The sequence below is a fragment of the Pundamilia nyererei genome, unplaced genomic scaffold (genome assembly GCF_000239375.1).
Source record: "Pundamilia nyererei isolate P.nyererei 1_Seehausen unplaced genomic scaffold, PunNye1.0 scaffold00047, whole genome shotgun sequence".
In the NCBI taxonomy this organism is placed as follows: Eukaryota; Metazoa; Chordata; class Actinopteri; order Cichliformes; family Cichlidae; genus Pundamilia; species Pundamilia nyererei.
Window position 1 is genome coordinate 3,482,455 of NW_005187448.1, and position 14,187 is coordinate 3,496,641.

The 14,187-nt window shown below is 40.9% G+C and overlaps 2 protein-coding genes across 2 annotated transcripts; one reads left to right on the plus strand and one right to left on the minus strand.

Moving 5' to 3' along the window:
• Positions 1–474: 474 nt before the first annotated feature.
• cfap276 (cilia and flagella associated protein 276) lies at positions 475–2,762 on the minus strand. Its single transcript, XM_005732666.1, has 5 exons — positions 2,536–2,762; positions 1,159–1,272; positions 955–1,070; positions 782–876; positions 475–604 (listed from the first exon to the last, which is right to left on the minus strand). Exons 1-4 carry the CDS (start codon positions 2,608–2,610, stop codon positions 789–791), a joined length of 393 nt encoding a protein of 130 aa, XP_005732723.1. The 5' UTR covers positions 2,611–2,762; the 3' UTR covers positions 475–604; positions 782–788.
• An 852-nt stretch (positions 2,763–3,614) lies between these two features.
• On the plus strand, positions 3,615–14,181 carry elapor1 (endosome-lysosome associated apoptosis and autophagy regulator 1). Its single transcript, XM_005732667.1, has 22 exons — positions 3,615–3,799; positions 5,326–5,446; positions 5,565–5,745; positions 5,869–6,016; positions 6,104–6,184; positions 6,280–6,385; positions 6,477–6,626; positions 6,800–6,888; positions 7,050–7,227; positions 7,453–7,581; positions 8,172–8,262; positions 8,357–8,462; positions 8,558–8,689; positions 10,039–10,302; positions 11,120–11,296; positions 11,383–11,533; positions 12,092–12,185; positions 12,359–12,460; positions 12,649–12,775; positions 13,301–13,479; positions 13,603–13,768; positions 13,852–14,181. The coding sequence occupies exons 1-22, from the start codon at positions 3,713–3,715 to the stop codon at positions 13,981–13,983; spliced, it is 2,991 nt and encodes a 996-aa protein (XP_005732724.1). The 5' UTR covers positions 3,615–3,712; the 3' UTR covers positions 13,984–14,181.
• Positions 14,182–14,187: the final 6 nt, after the last annotated feature.

Genomic DNA, 14,187 nt, shown 5'->3' on the forward strand with positions numbered 1-14,187 from the left:
TGCAGAATCTTACGTACGCCGAGGAGATGACCATCCTTTGCATCCATAACGGCCCCCACATGCTCTCCCCCAACCAGTGGGACGAGAGGGCTTTCGTCAGACGGTGTCTTGAAAGAAAAGCCAGGGCATGAGCCCCCTGGAATGACCTGTGCTCCTTGAAACTCTTTTAAAAAGAATTATTGGGTGTATTTTTTCACTTAATGTTCAGAATCCTTAATCTGCCATTTTTGCAGTTTTTTGTTTTTGTTTTAATTGTATTTGGCATCTATAAATCAGATTAAGAGAAAAGTGTTCACACATAATATCTGTCATTAGTTTTCATCATTTGCACATTTTCTTATTTATGCAGCCAATATCTTGTGTCATATGTGTCTTTAACAGTTGGCTCGTGTTTATATATTTGAATAAAATGTACTGCTGTTTCTCTTCTACACTGGTCTTTAATGCTCACTTTAATGAAAAACACAAACAGAATAAAGAAGCATTGAAAGAACTCGTTTATTTTCAGGGCCGAGGTCAGCAGTTGTTAGAGATGTTAGCTCTTGAAGCTTCATGCGGAGCTGAAGTTCTTGTGCTTTGTAGAGCAGCCCCTGTCTGAAGACGCCTGTGAAGCAAAGATAAGTGCATTGTGTTTGTATTTGGACACACCTGACTCCAGACAAAGACACACTCCTCCCAGGGTCAGTGGATTAGGGTTGGAGTTGCAGTTTTAGAAGTATTAGGTTTCCCTGAGCTGATGAAACATTTGCAGTTCATTGTGATTGATTTAATCAAGCTTTACCTGTGTGTCAGCTGATGCGAATAGAGCGCCTCTGTTTGTCGACCCACACTGTGATTCCATTTTCTGCTTCCTCCATCTCTAAGTTTGCCTCTTTCCTGTAAAAGTACACACAAATAATCTTAACACAGTTGAACTACCTGATGCACCACTGCCAAAACATCACAAACACCCGCCTGTGGTCTTCAGAGACAGTCTCCTTCTGGTACAAAATCTGGTTCTTGCTCCAGAAGCAGTTCTTGTGGTGATCGTAGACCGCGTTTAGCTGAAGGTCAAGGCTGTCGTTTGGAGTCTGTGGTTGAGTACAGATCAGTCGTTCAAAGTAGAGATACTTCAGCCTTTCTGTGGTTTCATAAGTGAATGCTGACGACATACTGTACCTGTGTACAGTTCAAAATACTCCGCTGGGTGCTGGACACAGTGGCTGTGTCGTGGAGGCGACTCCAAGGTTCCTCAGTCTGGGCGATGTGAGTTGGTTTATTGTATGTTTTTTTCTGCAGGATAAGAAATAAGACTAATTCCAAATTTCCAAAGAAACAATATGCATAGATTCCAAATTTCAAACTTATTTACAGTTTTAAGTATAGAACGACATCCACGTAGAATGAAATCTTACAAATGGTTTTTATAATTCTTATTTGTTTAAGTTCAATTTTTTAATAACTTCATTAGATAACAATAACTAAGTGCACTAGGTAACATGCTTTGAAATGTTTTACTGTGTATTTTTAAATACTGCATACCTAGATTTAATTTACTTCATTTATCAGTTACCTACATATCAAGTGACATTATATGGATTAGGTACCCGTGTCCAAATCTACTTTTCAGTCCTTAATTATTTATCACACTGTTAAGCAGTGGTTATACATAATTTCAGCAAGGGAATACTAGGACTGTGTGAGTCACTCCGTGCCACCGTGTTCCCCGGTAAGTTAAAAAAAACCAAAACATGTCATTAATATTTTAAAATGACAATAAAAGTAACAAAGGAGCCAAATAATCTGCTCCAATCCAGACAACAGGATATTTATTTGCTCCTCTGGCTCTGTACTTCTGTTCATTTCAGTTAACAAAAAATAGATAAATAGATACTACAATTCTGATGTTGAAATTAAATATTTTATGTTAGTACTAAAAAATCTATGTGTGAGATGTAAACAGAGATTTGAGGAGTAAATGTGACCTTCTCATGAAAACAATTAGGTCCAAAAGAAAACACTAGTTGTAGCATCCCAGTTTTTCAAAACAGACCAAAAAGCTTTGTGGAACAGAGTCCTTTAGACTAAGAAAATAGGAAACTTACAGGTGTCAGAACACTGGAAGTAAAGAACAAAAATATAATGTGTTAGAATATTTATGTATACATTTATACTTATATTTATAAGGCCCAGATGGTATTCTTATTAAAAAGTAAGCCCTTGTAATACAGCCTGCAACTAAGGGTGTAATTCCCCCAATGTAAAGTAAAATTTCAGTATAGTTTTTGTGAAATCAAAAACATCATGTACACTTAATAATATGTAATTACTTTCTTTCTTCTTTTTAAACCATATTTATCATGCAAAATTTGGAAATATCGTTAGTTTCTCGGCTAAAATACTCGGTAGTTGCTCACTTCTTAAAATTACTCACAGTATAACTTGTTACTTCTTTCCTAAAAAAAAGTGTTGCCCTTTTACAAGTAAATTCACCCTAATTTTATAAAAAACAAAACAAAAAACAAAGCAAAGTTATAGTAATTAAAGCTAACGCACCTGCTGCGGCCTGTAGCCGCAGAGAGTGAGGTCGTTTTCTACCCTCGGAGAGGGGAAAGGATCCCGGTTTGACATATTTAGATCTACAAACACTGGTCCAGATTACTTTGTTTGATTTTTTCTTTTTGCGGCCTTTAAACGACTCTAGCTAAAGCAAGACGTTTACAACCCGGTTTCTCAGCAACAGCAAACTTCCGGTTAAACCTTTCACAGGAAAACGGTGATCGTTAAAAGCAGGGCCGGTGTTGTGCCAAAAAGTGATTGTCTGCCAAAAACTGATTTCCGGTATTTGCCAAAAAGCGATTGCTCATATTTAAAGTGCTATAAGTAACTTGTTGGGCTATAATATGTTAAACATATGTCAAATGCATCCCTTATGGATGACATAAAGTCATCTTGAGCCACAAACAACATTCGTATAACAAGATACAAGCCGCAATCAGTTTTTGGCAGCGACTTTTATATAACCTTTATTTATTCAATAAAAAAAATCTCATTAACATTAAAAATGTATTTTGTAAGAGTAAGTTGCCCAACAGGACAGCAGAAATGGCAGCAAATATTACAATAGTTCTGTAAAAATATTTTAAGTGGGGATAAAGGACCAGATTGGTTATAATGTAAAGATACTTAAAAAACAGATAATTTTTTAATTCTTTATGTAACCCCTTTGTATCCCCTGTTCACCGAAGTCTATTTACGAACATACGTAAAGATATTACACAGAAAAAATACACAGAAACACTGGAAATCAGTTTTTGGCAGACAATCACTTTTTGGCACAACAGGCAAATGCTAAGGGCGCCGTCCATCAGGGGGCGCCACGCCAGTGCCACAAATGTTGAAAAAAAAAGAAAAGTTGGTACTATTATTTCTAAATACAAAAAATAATCCCACGTTAATTAAAATGCAAAGTAAAGCTTATTTAATAGAAATATTATTTGTTACAACATTACACTACACTGCTGATGTAGGGGGGCGCCACCTAAAATCTTGCCTAGGGCGCCAGATTGGTTAGGGCCGTTTCTGGTTAAAAGGTAACTCGGACTCAGAGTAAAAACACCAAGCCAATCACATCCCAGAGTGTGAGAGGGAAGCCGCGCCTCCAGCACCTGAGGGCGCAGGTCAGACCTCTTCTCCTTCGTCTCCATCACTTCAGCACCGACAGCAGGTGACCATGCAGCCCGGCCTGACACACCTGAGCCACTGCCTGCTGTGGCTGCTTTTTCTGCAAACCTCCGCGGATCTGCCCATGTGCAAAGAGGTGAGGCGATTCATATTATTTATTTATTCGTTTTTGTGATTTCAGTCATTTCTAAATCACCAAGGGATTTATTTCATGCGTGTGCTGCGACAAAGCAGCTGTATTTATAATTCACTCTAGTTCTGGGGGTGCAGACAGTTGCTGGTACATGTGCTGTGTGCTTCAGACTTTCAAATATATGAAAGGTTGAAAGGTTGGTCTAGAAAACACACATATGTTTGATGTAACACATGTTCAAGTGAAATGCTGAATCACTCTTTAGACTAAAAGCAAACACTAAAATGAGCACAAACAGCAGTTTGTTTGAGCAGTTTGTGAGATTGAACATATGTTTCCCCTTCAAGTGTTTAAAGTACTCCTACACTTGTTTTACTAGAGGTCCCACATACTACACAGCCTGCTCGCTCTCTTACAGCCGCCATATCTGTGATCAGTTTGCATAACAGGAGTAGCTTGAGATAATACTCAAACCACTCCTTTTGATCAGCACACTTTGCACCATATGGACCTCTAAGCTTTTTATTTCAGTTTCAGAAAGCAGTCCTGCTAGGTGCTCCTTTCCCCTCTGTGACTCTTGTTTTCAGCCCAGTTTATTTCACCATGTGGCACAGCGGTCATAATGTCCCGTTGCCCTGGTTTCCCTGTGTTTGTTTAAAGAGGGCAATTAAGCTACAGCACATCTCCAGTTCGATGCATTTTTACATCAAATCCTCCCACCCAGGACCTGCATTCACTTGATACCCTAGCACAGCTAATGTTGCAGCTCTAATTCAAAAACACAAGGATGGAGGAGTGCAGCTGCTGCTGTGTTTCTGTTAACTATTAATCCCATGAAGCTGTGTGGGTGTAGATTGGCGTGGCAGATGACCTTCCTTGGAATATCACATCCTTTTATTGACCAGTGACCAAATCTCCAGTTTACGCTCTGTGCCTGCTGTGTGTTCATGCCTTGTTTCAGTGAGGTTAACTTAAATGTTTTGTCTCCTCCCAATTTACCTCATTATGGGTGGGACTGTGTTTGTCATTCGACTGAGAGCTTTTGTTGTCTTCAAAGTTCTTCGAGAACACTTAAATCAAATGTTTACAAAGGGACCGGTCGAATCAGCATCTCTCCTCTCAGCTGAGTAAACCCTTAAGGCTGCAGAGAAGCAGCAGTATCCTTGATAAGCGTGATTAAAATAACAGTTAAGACGGGCTCCTGGGCAAATATTAGCCTCCGCTTTTATTTGTAAAAGAGGCTGTCCTGGTTTGGCGAAAAGATTCCTGAAGTATAAGGCAACCTGGAATTCTTGTTTTTTTTAAAACAAGGGTGCAACAATGAGTTTAGTGTTCCTGTGTGTGAGGAATTTACATGCTGAACATGTGAGGAATCAAAATGGGCAGATAAACTGCAAAATAATCCTTATTTACATTTGCTTTTTTTTTTTATGTACAGTTATTATTCCCACTTCCGGCTGTGCAAGTTATCCATTGTGTGCTTTTATGTCCAACTGTGTGAAACTCACACCTGTGTTTCATCCCTGCAGTCAGATTATCACTTTGAGTACACAGAGTGTGACGTCCTCGGGTCGAGATGGAGAGTTGCAGTTCCCAACAAAGCCGACATATGCACGGGCCTCCCAGATCCAGTCAAAGGGACTCAGTGCAGTAAGCAGTAACCTACTTTTATTTCAGGCATTTTCTCCAAGTCTTCAACCTGCACAACAGATACGCTCACTGTCAGGTGCACATCTCCATTCTCAGCATGTGCTTTGTCTCCTTTAAGCGTTCTCTTGTAATGAGGGGGAGTATCTTGATATGCAGTCACAGCAGTGTCAGAAATGTGCTGCGGGCACCTACTCTCTGGGCACCAGCGTGGCCTTTGACGAGTGGGACAGCCTGCCGACTGGTTTTGTCACTCACGGCGCGATAACGAATGAGGGGAATGACCAAACGGATTGCTCCAAGTTAGTATTCACAGTACCAAGCCCCCTCCCTCCTCCTGTCAAGATTTATCTGATTGATTGAGGCCCTCTGTATCAATTTTCAAAACCTTTTTAAACTGTTGCTGCTTGCTGATGTTTTTGCAGCTCAACCTGGACACCAAAGGGTGACTACATAGCCTCAAACACAGATGAATGCACTGCGACGCTGTCCTACGCCGTGAACCTGAAACAGCCTGGAAGTCTGTCCTTTGAATATTTCTATCCTGACACCAGCATCTACTTTGAGTTCTTTGTAAGGATTGTAAATGACTGCTGCTTCAGCTGACACAGATCACCTTTCGGTGTGAGTATTTGGTGAAATGTTCTCGTCTTCCTGCAGGTTCAGAATGACCAGTGTCAGTCGACAGACTCTAACAGCCGGTGGATGCGGATCTCAGAGAGCAGCTGGAGCAAATACACGGTTTGTCCAGGAAGCAGTTTTAGCACTTCAGTGCACTCAAGGCCAGCCCTGGGGAACTTTTGAATAAATGAATGCCCCACTCTGTCTCTGTACAGGTCGAACTAAATAAGGGCAACAATGTGTTGTACTGGCGAACTATAGCATACTCCCTGCAGGGCAGTGCTGTCAAACCTGTGCTGCTGAGAAACATTCAGATATCAGGTAAGATAGGAGTGCAGCAGGCCTAAACTTTTCCCTTTTCCCACCAACACGTTGTTTCTGTTAATGATTAACTTTTTTTGGTTTTCTCCAGGGGTGGCCTACACATCAGAGTGTTTCCACTGTAAACCCGGCACCCACAGTGCAAACCCAGGGTCCGCACGTTGTACCCCCTGCCCCGCTGATACCTACTCCAATAAGGGTGCCACTACTTGCCATGAATGCGAGGAAGATAAATACGCAGGTATGCCCGTTTGCTTATCTCTGTCCAGATGGAGTAAAGCGTTCTTACAGACTTACAACTGCTACGTTCCACACACATGCAAATGCAGCAGTTACTGCTTAGTGGTCAAGTTAATCTTTTCTCTGGACTTAAATGTGTGCTGTGCGTTTTTCCTCATCCAAAAACATTTCCAGTCGTCGGTTCAGCGAGCTGCAAACCGAGACCTGCATGTACAAGCAGTGACTACTTCTACACCCACACCCCCTGTGACTCTGAGGGAAAGGTAATGATACGTGGAAGTAGAGCTCCTGCTGGCTCAGTAGAGGTTTTTCTTTAAAAATCCCACTGGTGTAAATGTTAGGCTTCATTTAACATAAATGATCTGATTGAGCTGTAACGCTGCCACTGCTGCCTCTTCTTTTTGTGTATTGGTGTGTGTCTCAGACTCAGCTCATGTACAAATGGATCGAGCCTAAGATCTGCAGTGAGACTGTCGAAGGAGCACTGAAGCTTCCCGCGTCAGGGGAGAAGCAAACCTGTCCGCCATGCAACCCGGGCTTCTTTGTCTCCAACTCCTCCACCTGTGAGCCCTGTCCCAGCGGATCCTTCTCTAATGGCACAGGTTAGAGCCACTCCGCTCCTTTTTACTGTGTTTTACTGATGTCGGCCTTATAGTTTTATTTTGGCCTTGATCATGTGATATTAAAAAAATAAGGCAATCATGTTAATAGTTAGTTACATTTTTAGACAGCATGAGAGGAAATGTCATAAGATTTAAGGTGGTATGTCTAATATTGTTGACACTAATGACCTAATATCCTGATGTGATTTTCCACTGATTGCTCAGTTTGCACCGAGTGCCCTGCTGGCACAGAACCGGTGGTGGGCTTTGAGTACAAATGGTGGAACAAGATGCCAGCCAACATGAAGAGCACCGTCTACAATCAAGTGTTCAGTGACTCTAACCGGCGTACTGGTGAGAACCTTAATATTAGAGAATGAGGTGTAGGTGGCATGGTGGTGCATTGGTTAACACAGCAAGAATGGGGTTTGAATCCAGTCTGAGGCCTTTCTGTGTAGAGTGCGCATGTTGTCCTCCTGTCTGCATTGGCTTAGTTCAGTATTCTGGTTCGCTCCTGTAGTCTAAAGATGTGTGAATAGTTGTCTGTTTCTGTGATTTAACCCTGTGACAAATGGCTGACCTTTTCATGATGTACTGATGATCTCTTACTATGGGTGAATAGACATATTCATTAACTTGTGGTGAGGAACTTCTCAAAGTAGAAAGATAGCAAAGTGATTAAACAGCCTGAGGCACAGATAATAATTTGCTAGTTTGCAAACTTTCCAAGGCCAAGAATTAAACCTGCACATCAGCTTCAGAAGCATATGTAATGGTTGAAGTGAATTGTGTAATAGATCCTTAGTTGTAAGTAGATTAGAGGAATTCATTTAAAAATTAAACTAGTTTGCTTTGGTTTCAAAAATGATCCACAGTATGTTTGCATGTGTACGTTGCTGTTGGGATAAAATGTATCTTACAGCTTTTATCTTTTGTAATGGCAGCGTGGGAGGTGGCTGGAGAGTATATCTACACCACCCCCGGGGATCAGGACACAGACTATTTAATGCTCACGCTCAGTGTCCCTGGATACAGGTGAAGTCAAACAAGAACTAAACATAAAAGTTTCTCTTCAAATTTGAGCTTGAGTTGTTAAAGACGTCTAATAAAACGCCGCTGGTTTTCACAGGTTGCCTCAGTCCATGGTCAAAGACGCTGAGAGGAGTGAGCTATCTCGCATCACCTTCGTCTTTGAGACCATTTGTACAGCTGACTGTAAACTTTACTTCCTGGCGGTGAGGATGGTGTCCCAACATTTTTGTAGCATGACTCCTTCAGGATGTATAATGTGCACATGAATAAATGAATGAATGTGCTTTTGTTTCTGTAGGGATACAATCAGTGGAACAACGATGTGGTGGAGCGTTGGAATGGCAGAAACCACAAGCAGTCATACTCCTACTTGATCCAGAGCAACAGCACCATCAGCTTCACCTGGACGTTTAAGCGAACAGATGGCACGGTGAGATACAGACACGCATCCCACCTACTCAGGTTGATTTATTTCCTTCTTAGCAAATTCATATTTCAGCTTCAAAAGTAAATTTTTTCCAGACTCCCTATTTAGACCAGGGGTGTCAAACTCATTTTATATTGAGATCCACACAGTGGGTAATTTCATCTTGAGTTGGGTGGACCAGTGAAACTACAGCACTGCCTGATAACCCCAGCATGGCTTTTTGGGCATATGCTTTAAAAAATAAATGACCAAAGTACTCTTTGCACTGTAGTTAAAAACAGAAATTTACTGTTAATTTACAGAGAATGTGCTTTTTAATACAGGAAAAAATCTGGACCCACTGTTTTTAAAAATAAAACGAAATAAAATAAAAAAGGGTAGAAACAGGAACTTCACTGTTATGGTTTATTTCTTACTCACCTGTTTACATGTATTATGCTCGGCTCTGAGAGATTTCTTTGTCAGTAAACTGTACTTCTGTAAAACTGACCTAAATACAGAGAAACGTAAAAAATTATTTTTTCTTTTTTAATATTCTAACGCCATCCAGTGGGCCGCATTGGACTCTTTGGCGGGGCCATTTCTGGTCCCCGGGCTGTATGTTTGACAGTCATTGTTATCTTCAGTCATCCATCTCTCCCTCAGTCAACTGGACTTTTTAAGTTATTCCTTTTAATGTGGAGTAAATGAATAAGTAAAATCAGAATACAATAAAGTCACTAATGCACTTCATGGTTATCAGTTCAATTATTCACATTTAGATGAATAAAATAAGAGCATCATATTAATGTATAATTAAGATGTTGGAGTTTTTACGGTCTTCTGTTTGGGGAATGCTTCAGAACTGGATCGTACTTAATTATCTTCTTTTATTCCTCCTCTTCTACTACTACTACTGCTTCCTCTACTCCCCATCTTTCTTCTTCTCAACCTCTCGCTCGCACCCCTTGCACGCACACTAAAACCTTCAGCCATAAAAACAACGTGTCAGCTTTTAAAAGTGCAGCAATATTCAAGGTTTAAATTTACCTGCAGAGAGATTTGACAGGAGGACAAGAACACAAAGCAATAAATACTGCAAATAATATGTTTGCAACTGTCTGTCCATGTTTTTAATCCTAACTGGAATTTGCTGTGACCACCTGCTGCAGTGTCATGTTGGTTGTGGTTGATTTGTTGAGAACTTTGTACCGAGTCTCTAGATGGCAGTCTGGAGCTGTGCATTCACTTCAGTCTAAATGACCTTTGTTCTCTCTGTTCCTTCTCTCCGTTTTATACTGACTATAAAATAGAGCTAAATGATAAACTGCATTCCTGTTAAGCAGGGCACATTTGTATTTCTATTCCCTCAGGAGAGGAACTACAGCGCAGATGCTGCAAAGATCTACTCCATCGTCATCACCAACGCCATCGGAGGCGTGGCCACGAAGTGTCGCCGCTGCGCTCTGACGTCTGTTAAGGCCGGCTCTGCCTGTGTTCTCTGCCCACCGGGACACTACATGGTCAACGGGACAGGAGCGTGTCAGAAGTGCCCGCCAAACACCTTCATTAGGACTGATCAGCCAGTTGGGGAAGCTGCTTGTATTCGGTGTGGGCCAAACACAACGACAAACAAGGTGTAGAAAAAAACCCTTTCCGAAAGCAGCACATGAATGTGTCCAGGTGCACACTTTACAAGTATTACAATTCCTTGTGGAATTGCAGAATGCAAACGGACAGAAAAACATAAAACAAAAAAACAGAAAAAAAAAAAGTAATTTGGGGCATGAATGAGGAAAGAAACTATAAAACAGGCTGTCTTTTCTTTTTTCCATTTCTTTTGGTATATCTCACAATAAAACTACACAAATTAATCCCACATGCTCAAACAAATCAATCACTTTACTGTCTGAAATCCACAAGACCCAAAACATTGACGTCTTTTATTGTGGAAAGTGATTTTTCTGTTTATTCTGTGATTTCATGTCTGTTGAGCTTCTGTAAACTATCCAAGACGCTCTTTATTCACTACCATTAAAGAAAATTTGTTTATCGTTAATTTGTAAATATGTAAAGAATTTCACTCAAGAAAACAAATCCTCAAAAGACAGTGATTCCTTAACTCTTTAAAGCCCGAACCATGAAATAATTGCTTGAAAATTCTACTTTTTTTTTAATGAAATTAAATGTTCATTTGCATATATGAATTTTCATTTGTATAATATTTGCTAGATCTGGCATTTTTTGGGAAATTATTCCTTAAAAAATGTTTTGTGCAAATTTATTTCGATTTTTCAGTATTAAATATGAAATACTTGGCTCTAAAGTAGCAAAGGAAATCATATGTCTCTGCCATATACATGCCAGCTATAATAGTTGGCTTTCCCACAGACAGAACGTGAGGTGTTTCTCTCAGTGTATGATGTGTGCTGACACGCTCACCTCGTCCTTCAGGCCTATACAGCTTGTCTCAGTGACTGCATACTGGATTTGCGCACAAGCAAAGGAGCGCTGCTGCACTACGATTTCTCTCCTTTGGCCAACGTCACCAGCGTCCATAGCAGCCCCCGCTTCACCAGCAAAGGCCTGCGGTACTTCCATCGCTTTAATCTGGGCCTGTGTGGGACAGAGGTGAGAAGGCAACCGTCCAAGTGACGTTTCTTTTTTGCAGAACTGCGTTTGACGTGCATTTTAACCTTGCTGTGTTTCTCTCACAGGGCCGAATGCCAGCTTCCTGTGTGGATAACGTAACAGAGAGTGGGAGAGAGGTCAAAGGTTATGTCTGTCAGTCCACTGTGGTTCCCTCTGACATCAGGAGTCAGAGCCTTGTGTCCTCACAGCCTTTCCTTATTGGTGACTCACTCATTGGTATGAACTGAATGAATAGGTTTTTGGTTTTTGCTGTAAATACAATGAGACACTTGCAGGAGTTTGTTAATCATTTATTGAAAAGTGTGTTCAGATAATAATTAAGCTGGCTGTGAGGATTTGCATTTCTCCTGCTCCTCAGTGTTCAAGGTCATTGGTGCTCCAGAAAAGCAATTTCTGGACATTTGCTTTCAGGATTAGCACAGGTCTTTTTTTAATTAATTAATAAATTAATAACCCTAAGGATGCTACTAGAAGTGTTTCAGCTACTATTTTTGAACAGTGGAGTGTTTACTCTGCTGGAGTGTAGGGCCATAATTGTGCCTTTTTAAACATTTCATAAATTTTTTTAAATGAAGATTTCAATATTCACTTATAGCTACATGCAGATTCCTTAACCCTCCAGCATATAGTTTCATACTTACATGACTAAAAAGTCCCTTGCTTGATTCAACGTCTCACGTCTTTTAGCTCTATGCAGCCTGCTACAAGGTATCAAATATACTTTACTTTGTATATCTAATATATCATAATGGCACATGTATTCCAATTCCAAAGGTGTAACCACTGAGACGACACTTGGTAACATCTCTTCTCCACAGTGGATGTTCCCTGCAGCATTGGGCCTGCCCGATGTTCTATTCTATTACAAGTAAGTGAGCTCACAGCTATTCATTCATTTTGTTGATCCATGTAGATGGTTCAGTAGTAAATATTCATTGAAAAAAAAAAGAAGCTTTGATCATCTTTTAGAAATTAAAATGTAACAGAGAATCAAGAGCACTTTAAAATTTCTCACTTGGCGTGTGCTTTTGATGTTTCCAGGTCCAGTGACGCAACTCAGTCTTGTCAACAAGGCCGGTCAGCTACAGTCAGGATGAGATGCGATCCCACAGTGACCGCTAAAAATCGCATCATGCTGCCAAGGTGCTGTAAACAAAAACCGAGCTCGACCTTCGACCTGTCTAGAGTCGACTAGCGACTGCTTTGTTGACAAACAGCAGCCGTTTTTTTTGCACTAATAGTTGTCACATTCAGAGCTGCAGACAGAGTGACTCCCCTTAGATCGTTTTTAAAGCCTCTGACCGTCTGTCTTACTTTCTTTTCCTCCACAGTAACTGTTCAGAGGGGACATGCGATGGTTGCACTTTCCACTTTCTGTGGCAGAGCCAGCATGCGTGTCCACTCTGCACTAAAAACCACTACAGAGAAATCGTCAGTGCTTGCATCCAGGGAATACAGGTAATGCTCCATACCCGCAGACATACTGCCAAAAATCCTCCTCTGCGTCAGATCCATCATCACATCTTTCCACATTTCATGTTGTTTTATGGAAAGATATAATTAGAAAAAAATATTTTTTGTTGCATTGGATTACAGAAAAAATATTTAGACAATGATTAAGATAAGAGATAAAGTGCACTTTTCCTTGTGATTTAAAGTGAAGCACAAGCATCTTTTATGGAGATTAAATGTCAGTTCAGCATAATGTGAATTACAATTTCCAGCAGGTAAGATGAGAAGACTGATAGCACTCAGTTTAAGCTCACTCTTCCAGTGTGTCCAGTTAGCATACTGCTTACCATATCTCAAGCTCATTCATCAAAAGTCTAGTTTTCACTAAATGCTAATCTCCTGCTGCCTGTAGCTAACTGAACAATATGAGCCTGATAGCACTCTGCTTATCAGATCTCTCCACCAGAAAGCATAATTCTCAAGACAGACGAGGGAGGAAAGTTGGACTAAATGCTCGTATGTGTGTTTCAGAGAACCACCTATGTGTGGCAGCAGCCTGTGCAGTGTTACGGAGGACAGCCGCTGCCTGCACAAAAAGTCAGCGCTTGCGTGACTCTGGATTTCTGGCTCAAGTTTGGTGTTTCCACTGGAGCCGTTGCTGCTGTGTTGCTCATCAGTCTCATCTGTTATTTTTGGAAAAAGACACGCAAGTGAGACTATCACACTCTATACTTCCTGTAGTGTTTATTGAACAGCTGGCACATCCAAACCGTTAAATACATCAAAGACAAAACAGAGAACAAGGTGCTGTTCCTGTTGTCTCCTATCTGCAGGCTGCAGTATAAATACTCCAGGCTGATGATGACCTCTGGGGGTAGGGAGTGCGAGCTGCCCACCGCAGACAGCTGTGCAATAATGGAGGGAGAGGATGCAGAGGACGACCTCATGGACCTCACCAAGAAATCCTTTTTCACCAAAATTAAGTCTTTCTCACGCGAGGTCAGTAACCCCCTCATTCCCGTTCACATTGAGCTACTTGAGCTGACTTACCTTGCTTCATGTTGCCATCAATATGTTTCCAGAGAACATCTGACGGATTCGACTCGGTTCCCCTTAAGTCATCATCTTCACGCCAGCGACTAGTAGAGGAAGACTCTGATGATGAAATTGAGCAGATCACTCTACCAAGGCACAGAGGAAGTGTTCAGATGTAGACGTTTTAGCTTCAGAGCGGCTTTTTCTGTCAGAAAAAGTTAGACTGTTGATGCATGTTAGTTAATAAGATATTTGCATTACTGAAGAGAATGTAGAGACATACTTTTGAGGATGTCTTGAAAGTTTTTAGAACTAAACAGAGACCGAAATATTTGTTATTGGTCCGAAAATGTAAAGACTGAGAATTTGTTCGTAATTATCAC

What these genes read in the sequence shown, in the direction of transcription:
- cfap276 (XM_005732666.1), bottom strand. Translation starts at nt 2,610, where the DNA reads ATGTCAAACCGGGATCCTTTCCCCTCTCCGAGGGTAGAAAACGACCTC. An exon ending in GCGGCTACAGGCCGCAGCAG is followed by an intron (nt 1,273 to 2,535) that starts GTGCGTTAGCTT and finishes CTTATCCTGCAG; the next exon opens with AAAAAAACATACAATAAACC. An exon ending in GTATTTTGAACTGTACACAG is followed by an intron (nt 1,071 to 1,158) that starts GTACAGTATGTC and finishes ACTCAACCACAG; the next exon opens with ACTCCAAACGACAGCCTTGA.
- elapor1 (XM_005732667.1), top strand. Translation starts at nt 3,713, where the DNA reads ATGCAGCCCGGCCTGACACACCTGAGCCACTGCCTGCTGTGGCTGCTT. An exon ending in GACCAAACGGATTGCTCCAA is followed by an intron (nt 5,746 to 5,868) that starts GTTAGTATTCAC and finishes ATGTTTTTGCAG; the next exon opens with CTCAACCTGGACACCAAAGG. An exon ending in AATCGCATCATGCTGCCAAG is followed by an intron (nt 12,461 to 12,648) that starts GTGCTGTAAACA and finishes TTTCCTCCACAG; the next exon opens with TAACTGTTCAGAGGGGACAT.